Source organism: Nomascus leucogenys, chromosome 16 (genome assembly GCF_006542625.1).
Source record: "Nomascus leucogenys isolate Asia chromosome 16, Asia_NLE_v1, whole genome shotgun sequence".
In the NCBI taxonomy this organism is placed as follows: domain Eukaryota; kingdom Metazoa; phylum Chordata; class Mammalia; order Primates; family Hylobatidae; genus Nomascus; species Nomascus leucogenys.
In genome coordinates, this window is record NC_044396.1 from 94,557,474 (window position 1) to 94,578,265 (window position 20,792).

Below are 20,792 nucleotides of genomic sequence, written 5' to 3' on the forward strand. Positions count from 1 at the left end.
TCCTGTGGGGGCTGCCGGTTTCTATGGAGACGGCATCTGGGGCCAGCCGCTGGCAGGGGCCCTGGGTGCTGGGCACAGCTCCCTGGGGCGGGTGGGCTCTTGCTTTGGGCCGGCCAAGCTGCACCCCCTGGCCTGAGGTGGGCCACAGCCCTCTACTGGGGCCCAGGCCGAGGCCCACGACAGCCCACAGAGCAGGAAAGGGCCTTGGGCGTGTGCTCACCAAGTAACCTCCGCCCAGACCTCGTGTGGAAGCCTGGGGGGCAGCAGGGGTGGAGGATGCACTTGGAGGGGACCTGTCCTTCCTGGGTGTTGGAGGTGGCGTTGCTGGCCCTTGGGGAACCCCGGGTTTGATGTAGAAGGTAGCGCCCAGCCTCTCGGATACTCCGGCCTCCTGGCTGTGTTCTCTGGAAAGTGAGGGGCAGGTGATGTTGGCAGCTGGGGTCTCCCACAGTGCCAGAGCCAGATGGGACCCTCCAGGCCATTGCCAGTAAAATCCTCTGTTGACAGGCAGGGAAACTGAGGCCCAGAGAGAGGGACTCAAGGTCTTGGGTGAGTCTGGGATGGACAGGGGTCTGTGTCCCTGACCCTAGTGCACCGCTGCTTGGGCTGTCCCCTCAGGCGAGACTGTTGATGCTGCTGGTTCTGCAGACAGAGCCTGGCAGGCAGCAGTCTGAAGGGCCATCCCGGAGGCTCCCTGGAAGAGGTGGCCTTCTGTGTAGGAGGCCATAGACATTATGGCTTTCACTGGGTGGCCTTTCTGGGCCCCGTCAAGGCTGGACCAGGCAAGGCAGGGCCCAGCCTCCGGTCTCCGGGTGCTGCTCTTCCTGTGGGTGTTCGAGGAGGACCTGGGCAGGAGAGAACCTGCTGTGGTGTGTGCCCCGTCTGCCCCTTCTCCCAGCCCAGTGTCAGGCCTGCAGCAGGTCAGTGTTGGAGTCTGGAAACACAGGCTTGTCTCTGACAAACTGTGACCCTAGACTGGCTCTGCCTTAAGTCCCTCTGAGCCTCAGTTTCCTCACCTGTAAAAGGGAGGGGACCTGGACTACCCAGGACTGGCTGTGAGGAGGGAAACAGATGACTCGGAGAGAGTCCCAGGAACAGGGCAGTCCCCAGGCAGTGGCATCCCAGTCACCAGGCTGAGCTCCAGAGTGGACCTGGCTTAGGGAACTTGTTCAGAGAGGGGCAGGTACATGGGCCGAAGGGGGTGCCCCTGAAATTCCAGCAGCAGGGGGCTTGATGCCAAGGGGCCTTTCCAGGAGGAGCCCCACTATGTGCCCCAGTGCACGAGGGGGAGGAAGCGGCCGCTCTGTGGGACAGCGGCGGGGGGCGGGGGTGGAGGCAGCCAGATAGACAGTCCTGGGCCTTGTTTGGCAGGGGGTTCACGGCTGCTGTCGGGGGGCGCTTCTAGTGTTAGCCCAGCCCACCCATGCTGGTGTTCACAGGGCAGGATGCCAGCGGGCATGTTGGGTGCCCTGTCCCCCATCCCAGACAGGACATTTGAGGCCGGAGCACAGGGGCTGGCAGTGTTCTCAGAGCCACGGGACCGAGGGCAGGCTGCCTGGACCCTGGGAGCCTCAGTGTCCTCATCTGTGAGATGGGAGGGTGGTTAGCTCTGCTACAAGGGCAGAACATGTGTGGCTCAGTTTGGGCTCTGGGCACCAGCAGGGGTGTGAGCTGAGAGTCAGAGTGCCAGGAAGAAGCCAGGGTGGTTACAGCCTCTAGCAGGTGTTCCATGGCACCAGAGCCCCTTGGGGTCTTCCTCTCCTTTCCACACCACCTCTCCCTCCTCGGCAAGGGCTGGCCCCCTTGATGCTGGGCAGGGAGAGGCCGAGAGTGAAAGGGAGACTGTTATCTGGGTGCAGCCTGCCCCTGGCATGTTCCTTTGTCCACCGTGCCGACCCCTCTGCGGGCTGTGGGCTGGGGTGCCAGGGCTGATGGGGGAGGCAGATGTGCGCACACAGTGGTCTGCAGCCACCCAGGCGGAAAGGAGGAAGGCTGCGGGTGGGCCCTGGGTGCAGGGCCACAGCCTCCTCCCCTCCTGCGTGTGGTGTGGGGAGAAGTGCACGGGGCTGAGGCTTGGAGTGGGGTCCTGAGGGGTGTGCAGGAGTTTACCAGCCAAGCATTGTGGGGTGAGTAGCAGCCACTGCAGGGTGAGGAACGCATGAAGCTACGGGGAAGTGGGCACAGGCGTGGGCTCAGCAGGCAGGAGAGGCAGAGAGACTGGTGGCCAGCAAGGCCTGGGGGGCTGGGAGGAGCCTGAGCTTCCTCCAGGGGCGTGAGGAGCCGGGTACAGAATGGACTGGTGGGAGGCTGGGAGGTAAGAGGAGAACAGTCAGGCCTGGGTACCCAGGGGTCCCAGCAGGAGTGAGGAGAGTGAGCCCAGCTGGCAGGTGGGGAGGCGGCCAGAAGTGAGCCTGGCTGGGCAAGGAGAGAGAGGGGTGCTGCCCAGCTTGGCCTGGCTGGGGTTGGATGGACACGTCGGGTGTGGGGACTCTGGTCTGAGTGGGCAGAGGTTATGGCATCGGGGGTTCGGAGTGGCCTGCAGGGGCTGCTGACCAGGACAGGGGCCTGAGATGGTGGTAGAGGCGGGTACGTGGGCACCCCGGGAGCCAGGGTGGGATGAGATCTGGGCAGGGTGGTAGAGCGAGGGGAGGTGAGACCCACGAGTCCTCCTCTAGAGCTGGCCTGGAGCCAGGGTGTCGGTGCAGATGCGGCTGCGCAGATGCCGGCTCTGCCACTGCAGGCCTACGACGGCTGGAAGGTTGAGTAACCGCTCTGAGTCACACCTGTGAGGCGGATGATGCCACCTGTCTCAGTGGTGGGGACTGAACTAGGTGATATATTTATGGCACTTGACATAGTCTGGCGTGTAGTAAACAGTCTGAAAAGGACAGTTGTTGGCATTACTTCTGTGATGTGCCTCAGACTGTATTGGAAGGTTGTAACCAGGGTCACAGTTCATTTGCAACCAGGTTCGGGGCTCAGTGTATGAGCAGGGTCAGGTTCAGGGTGTGATCATGGTCAGGGTCCAGCACGTGACCAGAATCAGGGCCCATTGTGTACCCAAGATCAAGACTCACAGCCTGACTGGGATCGAGGCTCAGGGTGTGACTGGGCTCAGGGCTCAGGATGTGACCAAGATCAGGGCTTAGAGTATGACTGAGATCAAGGCTCAGAATATACTTGGGTCAGGGTTTAGTGTGTGGCTGGATTCACAGGCCAGGGTGTGATGGGAATTGGGGCTCAGGGTATGATCTGGGTCAGGGGTCAGTGTATGATGGGGTTCAGGGCTTAGTGTATGATGGGATTCAGGGATTAGTCTATGGCTAGAGACAGGAATTAGTTTTGTGGGCATTTGGGAGCCATAGATGATGTTGGGGCAGTGGCAGGACGAAGGTGGGATTGTGGGTAGAAATGAGTGCTTAGGGGGCATAGGGTGGATATAGGGTTCAGGAGACGATTGGGAGTGGGAGTTCATGGGGTGGAAACCGGCAGACACTCCGTCACCAGCCAGGAGAAGCCATCGGTGGGAGGGGGCCGGCTGGTTCAGACCGAGTATGCAGGGAGGGCCTCTGTGAAGTGATGACTTCCATGCTGAGAGGAGACCCAGGCGCCTGAAGGTCAGGGAAGGCAGGCAGGGCAGGGGGCCTGACATGTGTGAGGGCCTGGGCTGTGCTGTGCCTGGCTTGGGCCAGTCTCCGGCAGGGGCCCAGACTGGCTCTGCCTCCCCTCGGCGTGAGTTGAGGCCAGGCTTGGTCTACCACTCCTAGTGAGGCCTGCAGTTCTCAGACCCCTGGGCCTGCCCAGGCCACCGCCCATCCCTTCTCCGTCACCTGGAACCTGCTGAGCAAGGGCCGTCGGGAGTGACTGATGAGCCAGGCAGGGAGGAGAGGGATCAGGTGAACCAGTGGGAGAGCTGGCGGGCTTGTGGCTGCCAGGCCTAACGAGGGCAGGCGGAAGCAGATGGCTACAGAGGCCTGGGCCGGAGCCAGCCTCAGAGCAGGCGCAACACACTTACTCAGCCGCCTGTGACCTTTGTGGCTGGCCGGCCTCAGGCCAGCCCAGTGTCTTGGAAACATTTACTGGGGTCGCCCTGTCTCCCACCTGTCCCTGTCCAGCTGGTCTCCTAGCCCTGGGCCTCAGCTCTGCACTGGTACAGTTATCGGTGACTGATGAGCCAGGCTGGGAGGGATCGGGGGGCCGGTGGGAGAGCTGGCAGGTGAGTTTTGGTGGGAGAAGTACCGGGTGATGGGACTTCAATCCCGGAGGACCACCGGTGTGAGGCCTGAGCTCCAGGCTGTGGCATGCAGGAGTGGTGCGGAGCAGGGTTTCCCGCCGGGCACGGCATCCCTGTTCCCATCGTGCCCTCCCAGAGCGTAGTTTGGACAACTGAGGTGAGCAACGCTACCTGGGGTAGTTCGAGGGGCCTGTCTGGAGGCAGTGGCGTTTGAAAGCCTAGTGGGTTGGCAGTGTTTCTGCACAGGAAGAGAAGGCGACTCTTGTTCCGGGGAGGCGCAGCTGGAGCCGTGGCACCTGGTACGCTTGGGCAGCACAGCTTGGCCCTGGAGGCGAGTGCCAGGTGTGGGGGGTGTCAGTCGTGTGTCTGTGCGGGCCCCAGGTGTGTGCGTGTGTGCGGGCCCCAGGTGTGTGCATGTGTGCGGGCCCCAGGTGTGTGCGTGTGTGCGGGCCCCAGGGTGTGTGTGGCGTGTGTGCGGGCCCCAGGTGTGTGCATGTGTGTGGGTCCCAGGTGTGTGTGTGTGCAGGCCCCAGGTACGTGCATGTGTGCGGGCCCCAGGTGTGTGCGTCTGTGCAGGCCCCAGGGGTTGTGTGTGTGCATGTGTGCGGGTCCCAGGTTGTGTGTGTGTGCGTGCGTGTGTGTGGGCCCCAGGTGGGTGCATCTGTGCAAGCCCCAGGGGTTGTGTGTGTGCGTGTGTGGGCCCCAGGTGCGTGCATCTGTGCGGGCCCCAGGAGTTGTGTGTGTGCGTGTGTGCGGGCCCCAGGTGTGTGTGTGTGTGCGGGTCCCAGTTGCGTGCATGTGTGCGGGTCCCAGGTGCGTGCGTGTGTGCGGGTCCCAGGTGTGTGTGTGTGTGCGCGTGTGTGTGTGCGGGCCCCAGGTGCTGCATCTGTGTGCGGGTCCCAGGTGCGTGCTTGTGTGCGGGTCCCAGGTGTGTGTGTGTGTGTGTGTGTGCATGTGTGCGGGCCCCAGGTGCGTATGTGTGCAGGCCCCAGGTGCGTTTGTGTGTGCGGGTCCCAGGTGTGTGTGTGTGTGGCGTGCGTGTATGCGGGCCCCAGGTGCGTGCGTGTGTGCGGTCCCCAGGTGTGTGTTTGTGTATGTGTGTGCGCGTGTGTGCGGGTCCCAGGTGTGTGTGTGTGTGCGGGCCCCAGGTTCGTGCATCTGTGTGCGGGCCCCAGGTGTGTGCATCTGTGTGCGGGTCCCAGGTGCGTGTGTGTGTGAGTCCCAGATGTGTGTGTGTGCACGTGTGTGTGGGCCCCAGGTGTGTGTGGGGGGGGGTCCCAGGTGCGTGTGTCTGTGCACGTCAGGCGTGTGGCCTGCACCACCCCGAGGACAGAGCCCCAAGTGGGGGACCTTAGGCCTCATTTTGGCCTGGAATGGAGTTCGGAGGAGCTGGGGGTGGGAGGAGCAAGGGGGTGTGGGGGATGAGGAATCCTCGATGGGCAAGGCCCTCCCCGGGCAGGGGCTTCGAACAGCACTCCCCAGGGCTCCACTGTCACACTCTGATTCAGGTAAGGCTGCCGCAGCCCTCGGTCTCACAGCCCAGCAGGCGGCTGGCTTCATGGAGGCCGAGGTGCAGACTGCTGGGAGCTGAGGCAGGCGTGCCCAGGAGGGCAGGAGGACGGGGGTTGGCCTAGGGAGGTGGCAGCGAGGCAGCCCGCAAAGAACAAGGCTGGGATAGGTGGGACCCTGAGGTTACCTGTCCAGGGCAGAGGCGAGCTAGGCTGAGCCAGGAATCCTGGCAAGGATGCTGAACCCCCGATCCCTGGGGCCCTGCTCTGAGTCTGGAAACCTAGGTTTGTGTTTGAGCTGGACCCTCTGCTGTGCCGCCTGGTGACCTTGGACAGGTTCCTCCATTTTTCTGGATTCTGCCTTCCCCACCTTCATTCATCTGGCTCATGATGTTGACTGAGCATCCCTGCTGGGCGGGGCCCTCGGGGGATCGGGGACATGGAGGACACTCGGCTGTGGTGATAGCAGCCACATTTAGCAGGGGCTTTGAACTGGATCAGGGGGACGCCAGCAGGGCCTGGGAGGCAGGGAAGGCTGTCTGGAGGAGGCAATGCAGGGAAGGGTAGTCCAGGCTGCAGGAGCAGTATGTTCGTGATGGAGGGCACAGGGCAGCGTGGAGACTGAGGGGAAAGGGGGCGCCCAGGCTGGGATGAGTGGGGCCGCAGGGCAGCCGGGCTGACTTGGGATGTCGAGCATCTTGGGGGGCAAGAAGGGCTACCCAGGGCTTTAGGAGACAGTGCAACATGCCAGGGTCAGCAGACTTGGGGCGGGGGCCAGGAAGGCGTCAGCTTCAGGGTGGGGGGTACCCGAAGCACCTCTTCTCCCCAGGCCTCGCCTTCCTGCCCGGCCGACCACCTCTGCCTCCTTCCGAGGGCCCGGAAATGGACTACACCCCCTTTCTCCTGAATTCTCCAGTCGTCTGGAAGCTCTGTGCGCAGGGGGCCTTTGTTCACGCCCCCGAGGCGTACACCCACCTGCCGTGTGCCGGCACGCCCCAGGCATGGCGGTTCAGCCTGGCTTACGACTCGGGTGATGGGTTGGGAAGTTGCTGTGGGTGAACTCATCCATACAGAAGCGATGTCACCCTGAGTCCCCTCCACAGCTGTGCACACCCTTCATCCACCTGACTTCCCTGTCTGTCCTCAGGCCTGGCGTGCTGGGGCTGTGCAGGGCCAAGGGGTCGGGAATGGCGGGGTCTGTCGCAGGCCCAGGCCCTTTTGAGGAGGGGATGAGCTGAGTGCAGTGGTCAGAGGCACAGTCATGTGAAGTGGGGAAGCGTCTTCTGGGGACACCGCTGGGGAAGAGCCCTGAGGGGAATCGGGGGCTCGGGGCGTTCCTGTCAGGAAAGGGAGGCTGGCCAGGGGCAGGGCCAGGGTCAGCCCAGTGGCCTTTGCAGAGCTGGGTGGGGCATTTGGACGACGCCCAGGGCAGGAGAGTCAGGGAGGAGTGGGAGCCCTCCCTAGGAAGGGGCAGTCACCTAAACTAAGTACCCCCCAGGTGGTGAGGAGGAAGGGCCCACTTTATTCGGGTCACCCCGGCACCCGGATGATACCCCAGCTCCCACACTCCTGCCTCTGAGCAGGGCAGAGGTGCCCTCCAGTGCGCTGGTAACCTCCCCCATGCCGCTGTGGCTGGAGAGGAAGTCACGGGGGGCAGGGCTAGAGGTGGGGATGCCTGGGTCTAGGGCTGGCAGCTAGGCCTAGAGGCTGCAGGGGACTGAGGGGCTGTGGAGGTGACACAGTCACCTGCCGAACAGAGAGGGAGGGGTGGGAGGGGGAGGGCTTTGGTGCAAGGAAGCTGGTTGGGTTGTATCGGGGCTGTGGAGGGACAGGTGGGTGTGGGGTGTCAGGGCCCGGCTGGATGGCATCTCGGATGGGGGTGGGCCGGAGTCAAAGCGGCTGCTCCGCCTGGGTTTCTCAAAGCCTGGGCCCGAGAGGACTGTGCGTGTGGGTGGGCCTGGACCTGGCACCTCCCTGGCCCCATCTGCAGTGCGGGGCTGGCGCCTGCCTGGAATTGATGGGGGTCCAGACATGATGGCAGCAAAGACTTACCTGGCGTCAGGCTTGGCGTATGACTGTGGGGCACGGGCAAAGGGTCCATCCTCACAGAGCACAGCCCCGAAAGGGAGTTCTGGAGGGCCTGGGCTGGTAGAGGAAACCCCTTCTCTGCAGGGGCCGGGCAGGGAGGTGAGGAAGGGCTGGGCCGGACACTGGGGGTGTGACCCAGGGCTGCAGGCTCTCGGGCCTCAGTCTTCGGGTCTGCCGAGTGGGCGTGTGGGGTACCTCACGCCCCGCGGTCTCTTCCCGGTCCCCGCAGAACATGGAGAAGGCGACTCTGCCATCCGTGACGCTCATCGTGGGCTGTGGCGTGTCTTCTCTCACCCTGCTCATGCTGGTCATCATCTACGTGTCCGTGTGGAGGTGGGTGCCGCCCAGGTGCTGGGCACCGGCGGCCATGGCTCCTGCATCCCACGCCTCTTCCGCTCAAGGTCACGGGAGGGGTCGTGGGTGCCCCTCCCTCCCTCTGTCCTCACCTTCCCAGTCACCTCCGCCTTTGCCATGGACGCAGCCCTGCTGTGGCCCCTCCGAGGCCGCCACAGGTTCCTGAGGGCACCCCAGACACTCACGCTGTGTCCATGCTGCACAAACGCAGGGGGTGGGGCCCGGTTCCTGCCATCCCTCCCCTGAATGTGTTCCCTGGCAATGCCAGCCTGAGTTCCCGCCCCAGCTGTGCGTGCCCCCTCTGCCTGCACTTCCTGACTTCCTTGTCTACTCTCAGGCCTGCAGGCCAGGCCACAGCCGTCCCCAGACCCCCAGTCAGGCCTTAGGGCCCAAAGCCCCTGCTCACTCTTCACTCCAAACCCCCTTTCCCCAGGGCCACAGGGCTGTCAGTCTGCTGTCCATTCCGATTGTGGCCAGTGGGTTTTTGGGGCCACCCGGGCAGGTGTGGAGATGTGGAGAAGAGTTCGTGTTTGAGCAGTAACATGCCTGTTGAGTGTGTGGACACGCCTCCAGGCAGTCCCCGCTATCTGCTCCTGTCCCATTGAGTAGAAGTGTGGAAAGGGAGCAACGACTCAAGGTCACTCACTGCCCATGGGGCCGAGTGGGGACTCCCAACGTGTGCAGAGGACATGTGGCTCCGGCTCTGCAGGCAGCGATGTCAGCCGATAATCGGAACTGACTGCCTGGCTGCTGCCCAAGGTCGGGCATCGGGAGGTCGATGTGGCTAGTGGGGGAGGGTGGCCGAGCTTTCCTGGAGACAGTGACTGGGCTGTGGGTAGTGGCAGGGGCCCTCCACTGTCCAGCCTGAGGGGACAGCATCCACTGGGCTCCAGGGGGACCATGGCGTTTCCTCTTCCCGGGACCTGCCTTCCCCTAGGGCCTGGATTTCACAAAACATCTGGGGAATGGGGTTTAGGGGCTCTGAACTCAGCTCTGATGTCCTGAGTTCTGAGGAGGTTTTCTGCCGACAGTTTTCAAAGCATCTCCCTTGGTGAGCTCTCCTGGCCATCCCTGTGCCCTGTGAGCTGCCGGCAGGGACTGTTCTGTGGTCCCCACGAGGAAGTGGGGACCCAGAGAGAGAACGTGACCTGCCCAAGGTTATGCAGCACATCAGGGTCATGTCAGAGCCCCTGAGGCTCAGCCCTGTGCCCTCTGCTCTCCAGCTGGGTGGACCTCAGTCCCCAAGGACTGCTGGTGATGGTGGTGATAGTGATCCTGGTGGTGGTGTTTGTGGTGATGATGGTGGTAACGGTGATTGTGGGGGTGGTGCTGCTGCTGGTGATTGTGGTGATAGTGATGGTGGTAGTGGTGGTGATTGTGGTGGTGGTGATGGTAGTGATGGTGGTGATGGTGGTGGTGGTGCTGGTGCTGGTGATTATGGTGATGGTGATGGTGATGATGGTAGTGATGGTGATGGTGATAGTGGTGGTTGTGATGGTGTTGATGGTGCTGGTGATTGTGATGATGGTGGTGGTGATGGTAGTGATGGTGATGGTGGTTGTGGTGGTTGTGATGGTGTTGGTGGTGCTGGTGCTGGTGATTGTGGTGATAGTGATGGTAGTGGTGGTGATTGTGGTGGTGGTGTTGGTGGTAGTGGTGGTGGTGATGGTGATTATGGTGATGGTGGTGATGGTAGTGGTGGTGATTGTGGTGGTGGTGATGGTAGTGGTGGTGCTGGTGCTGGTGATTATGGTGATGGTGGTGATGGTGGTGGTGGTGATGGTGATGATGGTGATGGTGGTGGTGATGGTGATGGTGATGGTGATGATGGTGTGATGGTGGTGATGGTGGTGGTGATGATGTGATGGTGATGGTGGTAGTGATTGTGATGGTGGTGATGGTGCTGATGGTGGTGATGGCTGTGTTGGTAATGGTGATAGTGGTAATGATTGTGTGATGATGGTGGTGATGGTGTGATGGTGGTGGTGATGGTGGTTGTGATGGTTGTGGTGGTGCTGGTGCTGATTGTAGTGATGGTGGTGATGATGGTGATGGTGGTGATGGTAGTGATGGTGATGGTGTTGGTGGTGCTGGTGCTGGTGATTATGGTGATGGTGATGGTGGTGATGGTAGTGATGGTGATGGTGTTGGTGGTGCTGGTGCTGGTGATGATGGTAGTGATGGTGATGGTGGTGCGGGTGATTGTGGTGATGGTGGTGATGGTGGTGGTGGTGATGGTGATGGTGGTGATGGTGTGATGATTGTGATGGTGATGGTGGTGGTGATGGTGTGATGATGGTGATGGTGATGGTGGTGGTGATGGTGTGATGATGGTGATGGTGGTGATGGTGGTGGTGATGGTGTGATGATGGTGATGGTGGTGGTGGTGGTGATGGTGTGATGATGGTGATGGTGGTAGTGATTGTGATGGTGGTGATAGTGGTGCTGATGGTGGTGATGGCTGTGTTGGTAATGATAGTGGTATTGATTGTATGATGATGGTAGTGATGATGATGGCATGATGGTGGTGGTAGTGGTAGTGGTTGTGATGGTGTTGGTGCTGGTGCTAGTGATTATGGTGATGGTGTTGGTGGTGATGGTGGTGATGGTGATGATGTGATGGTGATGGTGGTAGTGATTGTGATGGTGGTGATAGTGGTGCTGATGGTGGTGATGGCTGTGTTGGTAATGGTGATAGTGGTAATGATTGTGTGATGATGGTGGTGATGGTGTGATGGTGGTGGTGGTAGTGGTAGTGATTGTGATGGTGGTGATGGTGGTGATGGTTGTGTTGGTAATGGTGATGGTAATGATTGTGATAATGGTGATGATGGTGATGTGGTGGTGGCGATGGTGGTAGTGATTGTGTGATGAGGGTGATGGTGATGGTGGTGATGGTGATGGTGGTGATGGTGTGGTGGTGGTGGTAGTGATTGTGTGATGATGGTGCTGGTGGTGATGGTATGGTGGTAATGGTGATGGTGGTAATGATTGTGTGATAATGGTGATGGTGATGGTGGTGATGTAGTGGTGGTGGTGATGTGGTAGTGGTTGCTTGATGGTGGTGATGGTGTGATGGTGGTGATGGTGATGGTGATGGTGGTGGTGCTGTTGGTGACAATGCCTGCAGGAAGTGGGGTGGGGCTCTGGTCTTGGTGCCACAGGACCACAGCCCCCGTGCAGATGGGGTTGTGTTGGGTGCTGACCTTTGGCCCCCGCACTCTCCACAGGTACATCCGCTCGGAGCGTTCTGTCATCCTCATCAACTTCTGCCTGTCCATCATCTCCTCCAATGCCCTCATCCTCATCGGGCAGACCCAGACCCGCAACAAGGTAGGCAGCCCTGCATCCTGCCATGCACCTCCCAGCATCCTCGGGTGGTGAGGATGGACCCCAGGAGGGGCCTGGGCCATGGGATCCCTGGGAAACTCAGGCAGGCGGGTGTGGGGGCAGGAGGAGGCTGCCCCAGCTACAGGGAGTTCCCCACCCTCTGCTGTGGCTGCAGGAGCCTGTCAGGGGCTGGTCAGCCAGCCAAGAAGGGCAGCTTGTGTCCCAGCATCTCTGCTGCACTTGCCCTTCAGGATGAGCCTGCTGCAGCCCTGCCCATCCCCCTGTGGGCAGTGGACTCGGCCTCAGCTGAAGCTGCCTCAGGGCTGGGGAGTGGCACTCAAGACGAGTGGCACTGTGGTGACAGAGGCTCCCACGGTCCACCCTCTCACCCCCACCCTTGCCAGCCTTGAAGCTGGCAGCTCATGGTGGGCCCCTGCCTGCCCTCCCCAGAACCCCTATCCCTGGTTCCTACCCTGTGGTCTCCAGCCCCATCCCGCTAAATGTGGCAGGCGCAGCCTTTGGCTGGGGGCCTCTGCTTCCTCAAGGGGCCACGCTGACAAGGTAGGAGAGAAAATAAAGCAAGCGGGCCCGCAGTGAGACAGAGAAGGCCTGGCCCCAGGGCCTGCCATGTGCTGTGGCAGAAGCTCAGGGCCGCGGTGTGGGTGAGGTTGCCTGCGACTTGCTGTGTGTCCTTGGGGTGTGATATGCCCTCCCTGGGCCTTGGGCTTACTACCTCCTGAACGCATGGGCAGGCACCTGGACTTTTGAGAAGGCCCCTGGGTTAGCATTTGGTGTGGCTATGAATGGTGCTGAGGAAGATGGGGAGGGAGGAGCTGTTTGTCCCAAGGGGGCTTAGACAGTCAACAACCCATCTCAGGGCAGGGACCAGGTGATCTGTGGATTGCCTTCTGCCTGGGGACCTGGTCGGGTCCCAGTGAGGGTGCTGGGTGCTGGGCTGCCAGCTGCAGCCAGGCACTCAGTGGGGGGCAGGTGTGCAGCCAGGGAGCACCTGCCCAGCCTGCCCCGCCCTCGGCCCCACGCAGGTGGTGTGCACGCTGGTGGCCGCCTTCCTGCACTTCTTCTTCCTGTCCTCCTTCTGCTGGGTGCTCACCGAGGCCTGGCAGTCCTACATGGCTGTGACGGGCCACCTCCGGAACCGCCTCATCCGCAAGCGCTTCCTCTGCCTGGGCTGGGGTGAGCTGCTGCCTCCCCGACCCTCCTGGACAGATATCCTTCCTCCTGGCCCCCACTGCTTGTTCTGCCGTGGCAGCCCCTCCTCTCCCCATCCCCTGTGGGCCCCTGAGGCCTCAGTTACTGCTTGGGTGGGCTTCCTCCTCTGGGCCCTCGTTCCTCCATGGAGTCACCAGATAAAGCACAGGACACCCAGTTCCCTTTCATGTCTAGATAACGAAAACGTTTCTAGCACAAGTATGTCCGGTGCACTGTTTGGGATGCACATTTATAAAGAGATGATTCCTGATTTCTCTGCAAGTCAGATGTGCTGGGCACCCTGTGTGTTTTCTGCTCATTGGACCACCCTGCACCCAGCTCGCAGGCCCTTGCCTTGTTCACCTCCTGCCCCATCTCTTGCTCAGCCCCATCCTCTGTTGGGGGCTTCAGAAGCGCCTGCCTGGCCCCCGCCCTCCAAGGCAGGGCTAGGAGGAGGTGGAGGCTGGCTGGGGACTTGGGTGGGGCCAACACCCTTTCTCTGCTCCTTCTCCAGGGCTCCCTGCACTGGTTGTGGCCATTTCTGTGGGATTCACCAAGGCCAAAGGGTACAGCACCATGAACTAGTGAGTCGGGGCATTGGGGGTGTGGTGGATGGCCACCTGGCCCCCCAGAGACTTCCGCCGCCCTGGAGGGTGAGGGCTGGCCATGTCCTCCCCCCGTGTGACCCTGACCATCTCACAGAGGCTCAGGGAGGGTGCGGCCCCAAGGGCTGGAGGCCGAGCCCCTTGGACATCCCCTCCCTGTTGGTCAGCCAGCTTCTCCCTGGCAGCGAGCAGTGGGCAGCAGTATTGAAAGAAACCAGGCCATCAGGGCCTCCCCCTCTGTCAGTTGGTCCATTAGCCACTCTGAGCCTCAGTTTCCCCATCTGTTCGGTGAGGATCCCCTCTCTGCACGGTGCTGGTGAGAGGGAGGGCTGTTTGAGACACAAGAGCTCTGGGCACAGTGGGCACACCCCCCACAGCAGGCCTGTGGCAGGCAGGGCAGGGGCCGGAGGCTTATTTCACAGATGACATCACTGAGACCCTGAAGGGTCAGCTGGACCAGGTTCTTGGGGCCTTAAATGGCAAGCCAGGAAGCTTGGGGTCATCCTAGAGGCAATGTGGTTCCTAAGGTAGGGAGAGAGGGTCTGGGACTCAGGATGGGCAGAAGAACTGGGGTGGGGAAGGGGAACCGAGGCTTGGAGGGAGGGCCTGGCTGCAGGGAGGGGAGCAGTGGGAAGCGAGAGGCAGGAGGAAGTGACTAACGCTGGCTGAGTGGGAGAGCCGCAGCAGGCCTGGCTCACTGTGGAGTCCCTGGGGACAGGACGTGGCACCCCCTTGGAGCACTGCCCTGTCTGAGTGGCAGTAGGGAGTAGACATAGCTGAGGGTCCAGGGGGTGAGTGCTAAGAGGGAAATCCAAACACTGTCCCCAGAGATGAGAGAAGCAAATACCTGGCCTGCTGGAGTCAGGGGTGGATCAGGAGGGGATGGGGACATTGAAGTGGGGTTCTGAAGGATGAAGAGGAGTTTGTTTGACAGATGACATGGGGTAGGCTGCTCAGGGTAGAGGGAACAGTCCTTACTGGGTTTCAGATTTCCATGGGCACCACGGGTGGTGTCCAGAGATCTGGAGAATGTGGGGCTGCTGACTGGGTGGGTGGTGGGGAGGGTGCACGACAGATGTGTGAGCATAGGACCAGGTGCTCAGGCCACGGGGGCCTGAGCCTTGTGGGCCAGGGTTCCAGCCCCAGCATTCAAGCATCGCGTCAGGAAGGAGGGTCTGCCAGAGACCCCGAGAGAAGAGCCGGGAAGGGCCCAGGTCTGGGGAAGGAGGGACAGTCAGGTGACCTTTGCCCTGCCAGCCTGCTGCCCCTGCTGTGTGGCTCTAAGCAGGTGGGTCCCCCACTCTGGTATTGTCCCCATCTGTAAAATGGGGGTGACAATGGCTGCCTGGGGTTTCCTGAGGATTCTAAGGCTAAAGAGTGGGTGTGACATGCCCTGCATGCCGAAGGCGCTTAATAAGTGCTAGTTTTCTTCTGCCACTTCCCAGCTTACCTCCCCTATTCCCGAGAGGCCGGCAGCACCTCTCTGCACACCCCTCTGCACACGGGCGGTGCTGATGGCCTGTCTCCTCCCCAGCTGCTGGCTTTCCCTGGAGGGGGGACTGCTCTATGCCTTCGTGGGACCTGCCGCCGCCGTTGTGCTGGTACTGACGCACCCGGGCCCCACTCCCCGCAACCCCACCTGGGCCCCCACCTGCCTCCTGGGCCTTGGTGCTCTCTCCTGCCCCAGGCTGTGCACCTGCTGTCCCTTCAGGATGGCCCTCATGGCCCTCATCACCGGGGGTGGGGGTGCCCACAGCCCCACTCTGACCTGCCCTCGGCATGCGGTGCAGGGGCTGGGCCAGAGTAGTGGCCCTTCACACCTGTGAGTCTCGGCTTGCCTGATTATTGGGTGCCAGCTGTGTACCTGCCAGGAGATCCCTGCGGGTGTGGTGAGTGAGTGGCATGAGAGGAAGCTGGGGACAGACGGATGATGCAAGCAGCGAGGAGCTGCAGGCTGGACCTGGGTTGTGGGTGTCTGGCCCCAGAGCGCCAGATGTGAGGCTGGTGACCGGGGCTGCTCGCCCCTTCGGGGGGCCCCAGTGAGGACCTTCCCTGTGTGGGTCCTTGTACTTCCCTTCCCGCTCTCCTCCCACCTTCGTGTGGAGAAAGGCAAGACTGTGGCAGGTGGCACGCAGGGTCACCGTCCTGGGGTCACAGATGAGCTGCAGCACCCTGAGGGACCTGCCTGGGGTCACTGGCCTCTACTGGGTCCAGCTCTGAACCCACTAAGCCAGCCCCCACCCCTCTACTCTGGCAGAGCACCAGGGTTCACACCCACCCTCACCTCCCCTCCCCTCTCGCCCCAGGAGAGGCCATCCACGTCTAGTAATTCCTGCCGCCATGCAGGGCCACACCCCATTCTAGTGGGGCCTCAGGCACAGGCTGGGCCTAGCAGAGAAACGTGCATGAGGGGTGAGGGGGAGCTAACCCTGTAGGGGCAGTTGGGGAGCCTAGTAGGGGTTGGAGGGGCAGTGGGGCACCATCTTTGGGCAGCCCCAGACCCCTCTCCACAGTCCTGGCTGTGGAATCCTACCTTCTTTATTCCTTCCCCAGGCGGGAGGCGGGAGAGGCGTGGGGTGCCTGGCGGTGCTCCAGGCACCTGGGGATGGAGGTTGTGGGAAAGGGGACAGAGACAGGAGCCCCACCCTGTACACCCTTCCCCAGGATGTGTCAGGAAGGCAGGCTGACCCTGGCAGCTGTGGGACCCGAGCCCCAGCGGCCCCTCCTGTCCTTGGGGCCACGTGGTGCAGGCTGGGCAGAGCCTGCTGCAGGCAGTGGCTCGTCACTGGTGCCCATCCTCTCTTCTCTGCTCCGGCCACATCAGAAAACTAGGCTGCCCAGGAAAGAGGCCACCCCGCATCAGGCTTGCCAAGGCTGTGAGGCGGGTGTCTGGGAACTCTGCGTCCGTTGTGGAAAGCAGGCCGGCTGTGTGCTCGTGAGCCCTGAGCTGGAGGGCTACACGGTCTACCACCCTGGTCTTCGGGACGTGAAATGCCTGGTCAGGGGTCCGTGGAGTCCTGGGGTCTCCCAGCCTCCAGCTTCTGGAACCTGGGCCTCAGGAAGTCAGGCCTTGCCCCTCGGGGTCCTGGCAGCATCTTTCTGCAGAGTGGGGATGCAGGAGGAGGGCCTCAGGGAGCTTCTGGCAATTGGGGAGCAGAGAGTATGGCCTGAGACTCCTCCTTCCCCTCAGCAGAGGAGGCCAGGAGACAGGGGGAGACCCCAGGATGCTCAGGGCCAGTGGCTTCCTGGGGGTGCTCCAGGAGCAGCTCTTGTCTTGAGTGGTAGCCTGGACAGTGGTGGGCATGGGAGACTTACATTAGAGGCCAAGAAGAGCCTCCCTGGGTGCAGGCGCCCAGCCAGGGCCCTTATGGGGTGGGCAGTTAGTCTGATGGGAATAGGAGAGGGAGATCAGGAAGGAAGTCTAGAGAGAGGAGGTGGCCTGCCCAGAGCAGAGAGCCAGGAGGAGTGTGACCCCAGGGAGAGCCAGGATTGGTGTCCCTTAGACAGGCCTCAGCTGCAGGCTGGCAAGGGCCTCCGGGCCCTGTGCGTGGGGAGCATCCCTGTGGAAGGGATGCAAGGAGTGCAGCAGAGGTGCCGATGGTGCGGGTGACACACGGAGAGGGCCCTGCACGGTTGGCAGCTGGGCTGGAGGTCACCTGACGTCCCATCAGGCACTGGGGTTCCTGTGATGGAGGCACGGGAGGTGACCCTGGGTGGGGTAGGGGGTCGTGGTTGGCGTAGCCAGCGTCGGTCCAGCCAGCGTCAGCCCCTGAGCCTACGGCGGCCCCCGCCCCCACACTCCCACCCCTCTCCGCCCGGCAGGTGAACATGGTCATTGGGATCCTGGTGTTCAACAAGCTCGTGTCCAAAGACGGCATCACGGACAAGAAGCTGAAGGAGCGGGCAGGGTAGGACCGGGGCCACGCGGCTCCTTGCCCACCAGGAGTGCAAGACCCAGAGCCCACCCAGCCCCGGGTTCCCGGGGGATGGAGAACACTCCATGCCCAATCTGAGACTGCAGGTCCAGGGACCCTGGAGCGGGTGGGAAACGGAGGCACTGAGTACAGAGGCCCGTTAGGCTCAGCCAGCCCCTGCCTCTCACCGTGCCTCGGTTTCTCCATCTGACCTGGACAGGGTGGGCCCCATAAAGTCCTCAGAAGCTGTGAGACTGACTGTGCAGGGACACCCCGCCTCTGCCCGGCTCGCAGGGTGGCAGCAGGGCACCCCCAAGGCTCGGTGCTGAGGGCCCCCTGGCCCCCCACTCCCCCACCACAAGGCTCGCTCCATGGCCAAGGGGAGGATGTCACCTGTGCATGCAGGGACTCCCTGTCTTTGTGGGACCTTCATCGGGGGGAGGACAGTGCAGGGGACAGGTGGAGCTGATGCTCCTCCCTCCGGGGAACCCAAGCCCAGGGAGTGCTCTCAGCACAGCAGCTGGACAGGGCGCGGGAGCAGGACAGACGCGCTTGGGATGTGTGGCTGCACCCACCTTTCAGCGACAGGGCCCTGGGCACAGAGGGGAAGCTGTGGGACATGGGGAGCTGACTAGAGCGGACAAGCCCCTCTTTGTCCTCCCGCCCCTCACCTCTGCCTGCTGCTCTGTGTCATCCAGCCCTGGCTGGTGTCTGCGTGGGCCCCTCCCCTCCGTGCCAGTCTTGCCTGGATGCTTGGTGTCTGTCTGTCTCTCTCTCTGTTCCTGTCTCTCTCTTCCTGGCTCCTCCTGCTGTCCCCAGTGAACAAACGCTTCAGGAAGCCTTCCCCTTGGGTGCCTGTGGGTTCTGGTCCTGGTTAGGAACCGGCCGAGCTGGCCTCTGATGCTGAGTGCCTGCAGTGGCCCTGGAGTCTCACTCTGGGTGGGAGTCCCAGTGCTTTGTCTCCTGGCCTGGGAAACGGAAGCTGGAACAGGCTTCTCTAAGGCCTTGTCCCACCTGTCCCTGGAACACCCTGTCCCACACTGCTCCCGAGACAGTGGTCACACTCAGAAGAGGTCCCCAGGGCTGCACATCCCGGGTCTGAGCATGGCAGACTGCCTGCTGCTACCTGATGAGAAAAACGGCAGTGATCTCGGGTGCTCGTCCAGGGCGCATGTTTTGTTTGCTTCTTAGAATAACCGTTGTGGCAGATTCTATGGTTATATTCCCATCTTACAGCTGAGAAATGGAGGTTTAGCGAGGGTGAGTGGCTGGTGGAGCTGAGCTTCCAGCCCAGGTGGGCACACACTAGACCAAGCCCAGGCGGCCTGCACTCTGCCCACCTCGCCCTGTGTGTGCAACAGGGGCCATCCGCGTTAGGTGCACACGGCCCAGGAGTGCACCCAGACTCGCCCGCGTGGCCGTGTAGGTTTCTCTGCCCACGTAGACAGGGATGAAGGTTGGGGTGGAGGGGCGCCCAGTACACCTGTCTATGTGTGCACGCACACCCACATGCACGGGCACACACGCGTGGGCATACACATGCCACGAGGACCTGCACGAGGTCCCTGCCCAGGTCAGCTCCCTCACAGACACATGGGAAGGGGAGAGGAAGGCGCAGTGGCCTCTGTCTGGGAATTTTGCCGCTTTGTGCAGACGGAGGCAGGGTCCACCCTCTGCTGAGCACAGGGACCCCGCGCTGTCTTCCCCCCATGCCCGCCACGTGCAGCCCTCAGCCCTGCCCACCACAGCGCCCGCGCCCCAGGCCTGAGTTTGTGAGGTGGCTGAGAGCCCCCAGGACTGTCCCCGTCGGGGCCCAGGCTGGACTCCTGAGTGGCTGGTTTTGCACTTTGGCCCCGCCCCTCCCGCCTGGATTCTGAGAGCAGAGTGCTTGCTTTCGTTTCAGCCTTTTAATTTCACTTGCAGTCAGCGGCCCCCGCACCCCCTCGGGCGCGCCCTCAAGTGTGCCGAGTGTGGAGTCCTCTCTGCCGCCGATGCCACCTCCGACGCCACCAGTAACGCCATGTTAGTGCCTCCGCTGCCACCTCCCTCCTAGGCCCACCCTTGGGGCTCTGCGCTCTGAGTCACCTTTTGTTTGTTTTATGTTTATCTTTCATTTCTTCCTTTTCTGCCGTCCACTCTGGGTTTCTAGGCCACTCCCGTCTCCCCCATCCACTGCCCTCAGCTCCCCCTTCCGTCCTCCCCACAGGCCTGCTCTAGGCCTGGCAGCACAAGGCACCACGTGTGCAGGGCGTGGAGCCGTGCCTGGGCACAGGTGGAGTGCAGCTGTGGGCTGAGCTGCCGTAGGGAAAGAGTGGTGGTCAGTCCCATCCCTCTGGGGCCCGAGTGTGTGCCAGGCTGCAAGCTGTGGTTTGTTGGTTCTGGAGTTGAACCTCCACCCCCACCCCGGTGCTGCTGGCATGGAGCCCAGGACGGCTGGTGCCTGGGCAGGGGTCTGCACCCATGACACCCCCGCAGCTCTGGTGGGGCGAGGAGACTGGCCCTGGCCTGCCCGATGGGAAGCCTCCCTCCCTGTGAGTGCACGTGAGCACGCATGTGAGAGCATGGCCAGGTGTGTGCATGTGTGTGAGTGCATGCCACTGGGTGTGTGCGTGTATGCATATCACTAGGTGTGTGTGTATGAGTGTGCATATGTGAGTGTACATGAGTGTGCATTCATGTGAGAGAGAGCATGACCAGGTGTGTGCAAATGTGTGTGTGCCCATGTGAGAGTACTTGCTTTCATTTCAGGCTTTTAATTTTGCTTGTAGCCAACCGCCCCAGTACCCCCTTGGGCGTGCTCTCAAGTGTACTGAGTGTGGAGTTCTCTGCCGCCAGTGCCACCTCTGATGCCACAAGCGTGCAAGTGTCTGTACATGTGTAAGAATGTGCCTGGATGTGTGCAAGCGTGCATCTGTGTGTGTGAGTGCACCCCACTGTGCATATGTGTGAGCATGCATGTGTGTGAGTGCAACCTGGTGTGCATGAGTATGCATCTATGTGTGCGTGCGTGAGCATGCATCTATGTGTGCATACGTGTGAGCATGCATCTGTGTACCTGTGAGTGTGCATCTATGTGAGTGCAACCCAGTGTGCGTACGTGTGAGCATGCATCTATATATGCATATTTGAGTGTGCATCTGTGTGTACCTGACTGTGCATCTGTGTGTGTACCTGTGAGCGTGCATCTATGTGTGTGAGTGCAACATGGTGTGTGTACGTGTAAGCATGCATCTGTGTGCATATGTGTGAGCATGCATGTATGTGTGTGAGTGCAACCTGGTGTGTGTACATGTGAGCATGCATCTATGTGTTTGAGTGCAACCCGGTGGGTGAGCGTGCATCTGTGTGTGAGTGCATCTGTGTGTATGAGTGCAACCCAGTGTGCATGTGAGCATGCATCTGTGTGTGGACGTATGAGGAGGCATCTGTGTACCTGTGAGCGTGCATCTGTGTGAGTGCAACCCGGTATGTGTACATGTGAGCGTGCATCTGTGTGTGGGTGCAACCTGGTGTGCATACATGTGAGCATGCATCTGTGTGTGTACCTGTG

General features: G+C 61.5%; 1 protein-coding gene across 1 annotated transcript in view; it reads left to right on the top strand.

Moving 5' to 3' along the window:
• The window catches only part of ADGRB1 (adhesion G protein-coupled receptor B1), an 86,626-nt gene that overhangs the window by 49,817 nt on the left and 16,017 nt on the right, over positions 1-20,792 (top strand). Inside the window, 6 exon segments of the mRNA XM_030794987.1 lie at positions 8,060-8,163; positions 11,415-11,517; positions 12,558-12,708; positions 13,238-13,307; positions 14,863-14,929; positions 17,151-17,236. Coding sequence (XP_030650847.1) covers positions 8,060-8,163; positions 11,415-11,517; positions 12,558-12,708; positions 13,238-13,307; positions 14,863-14,929; positions 17,151-17,236 — 581 coding nt within the window.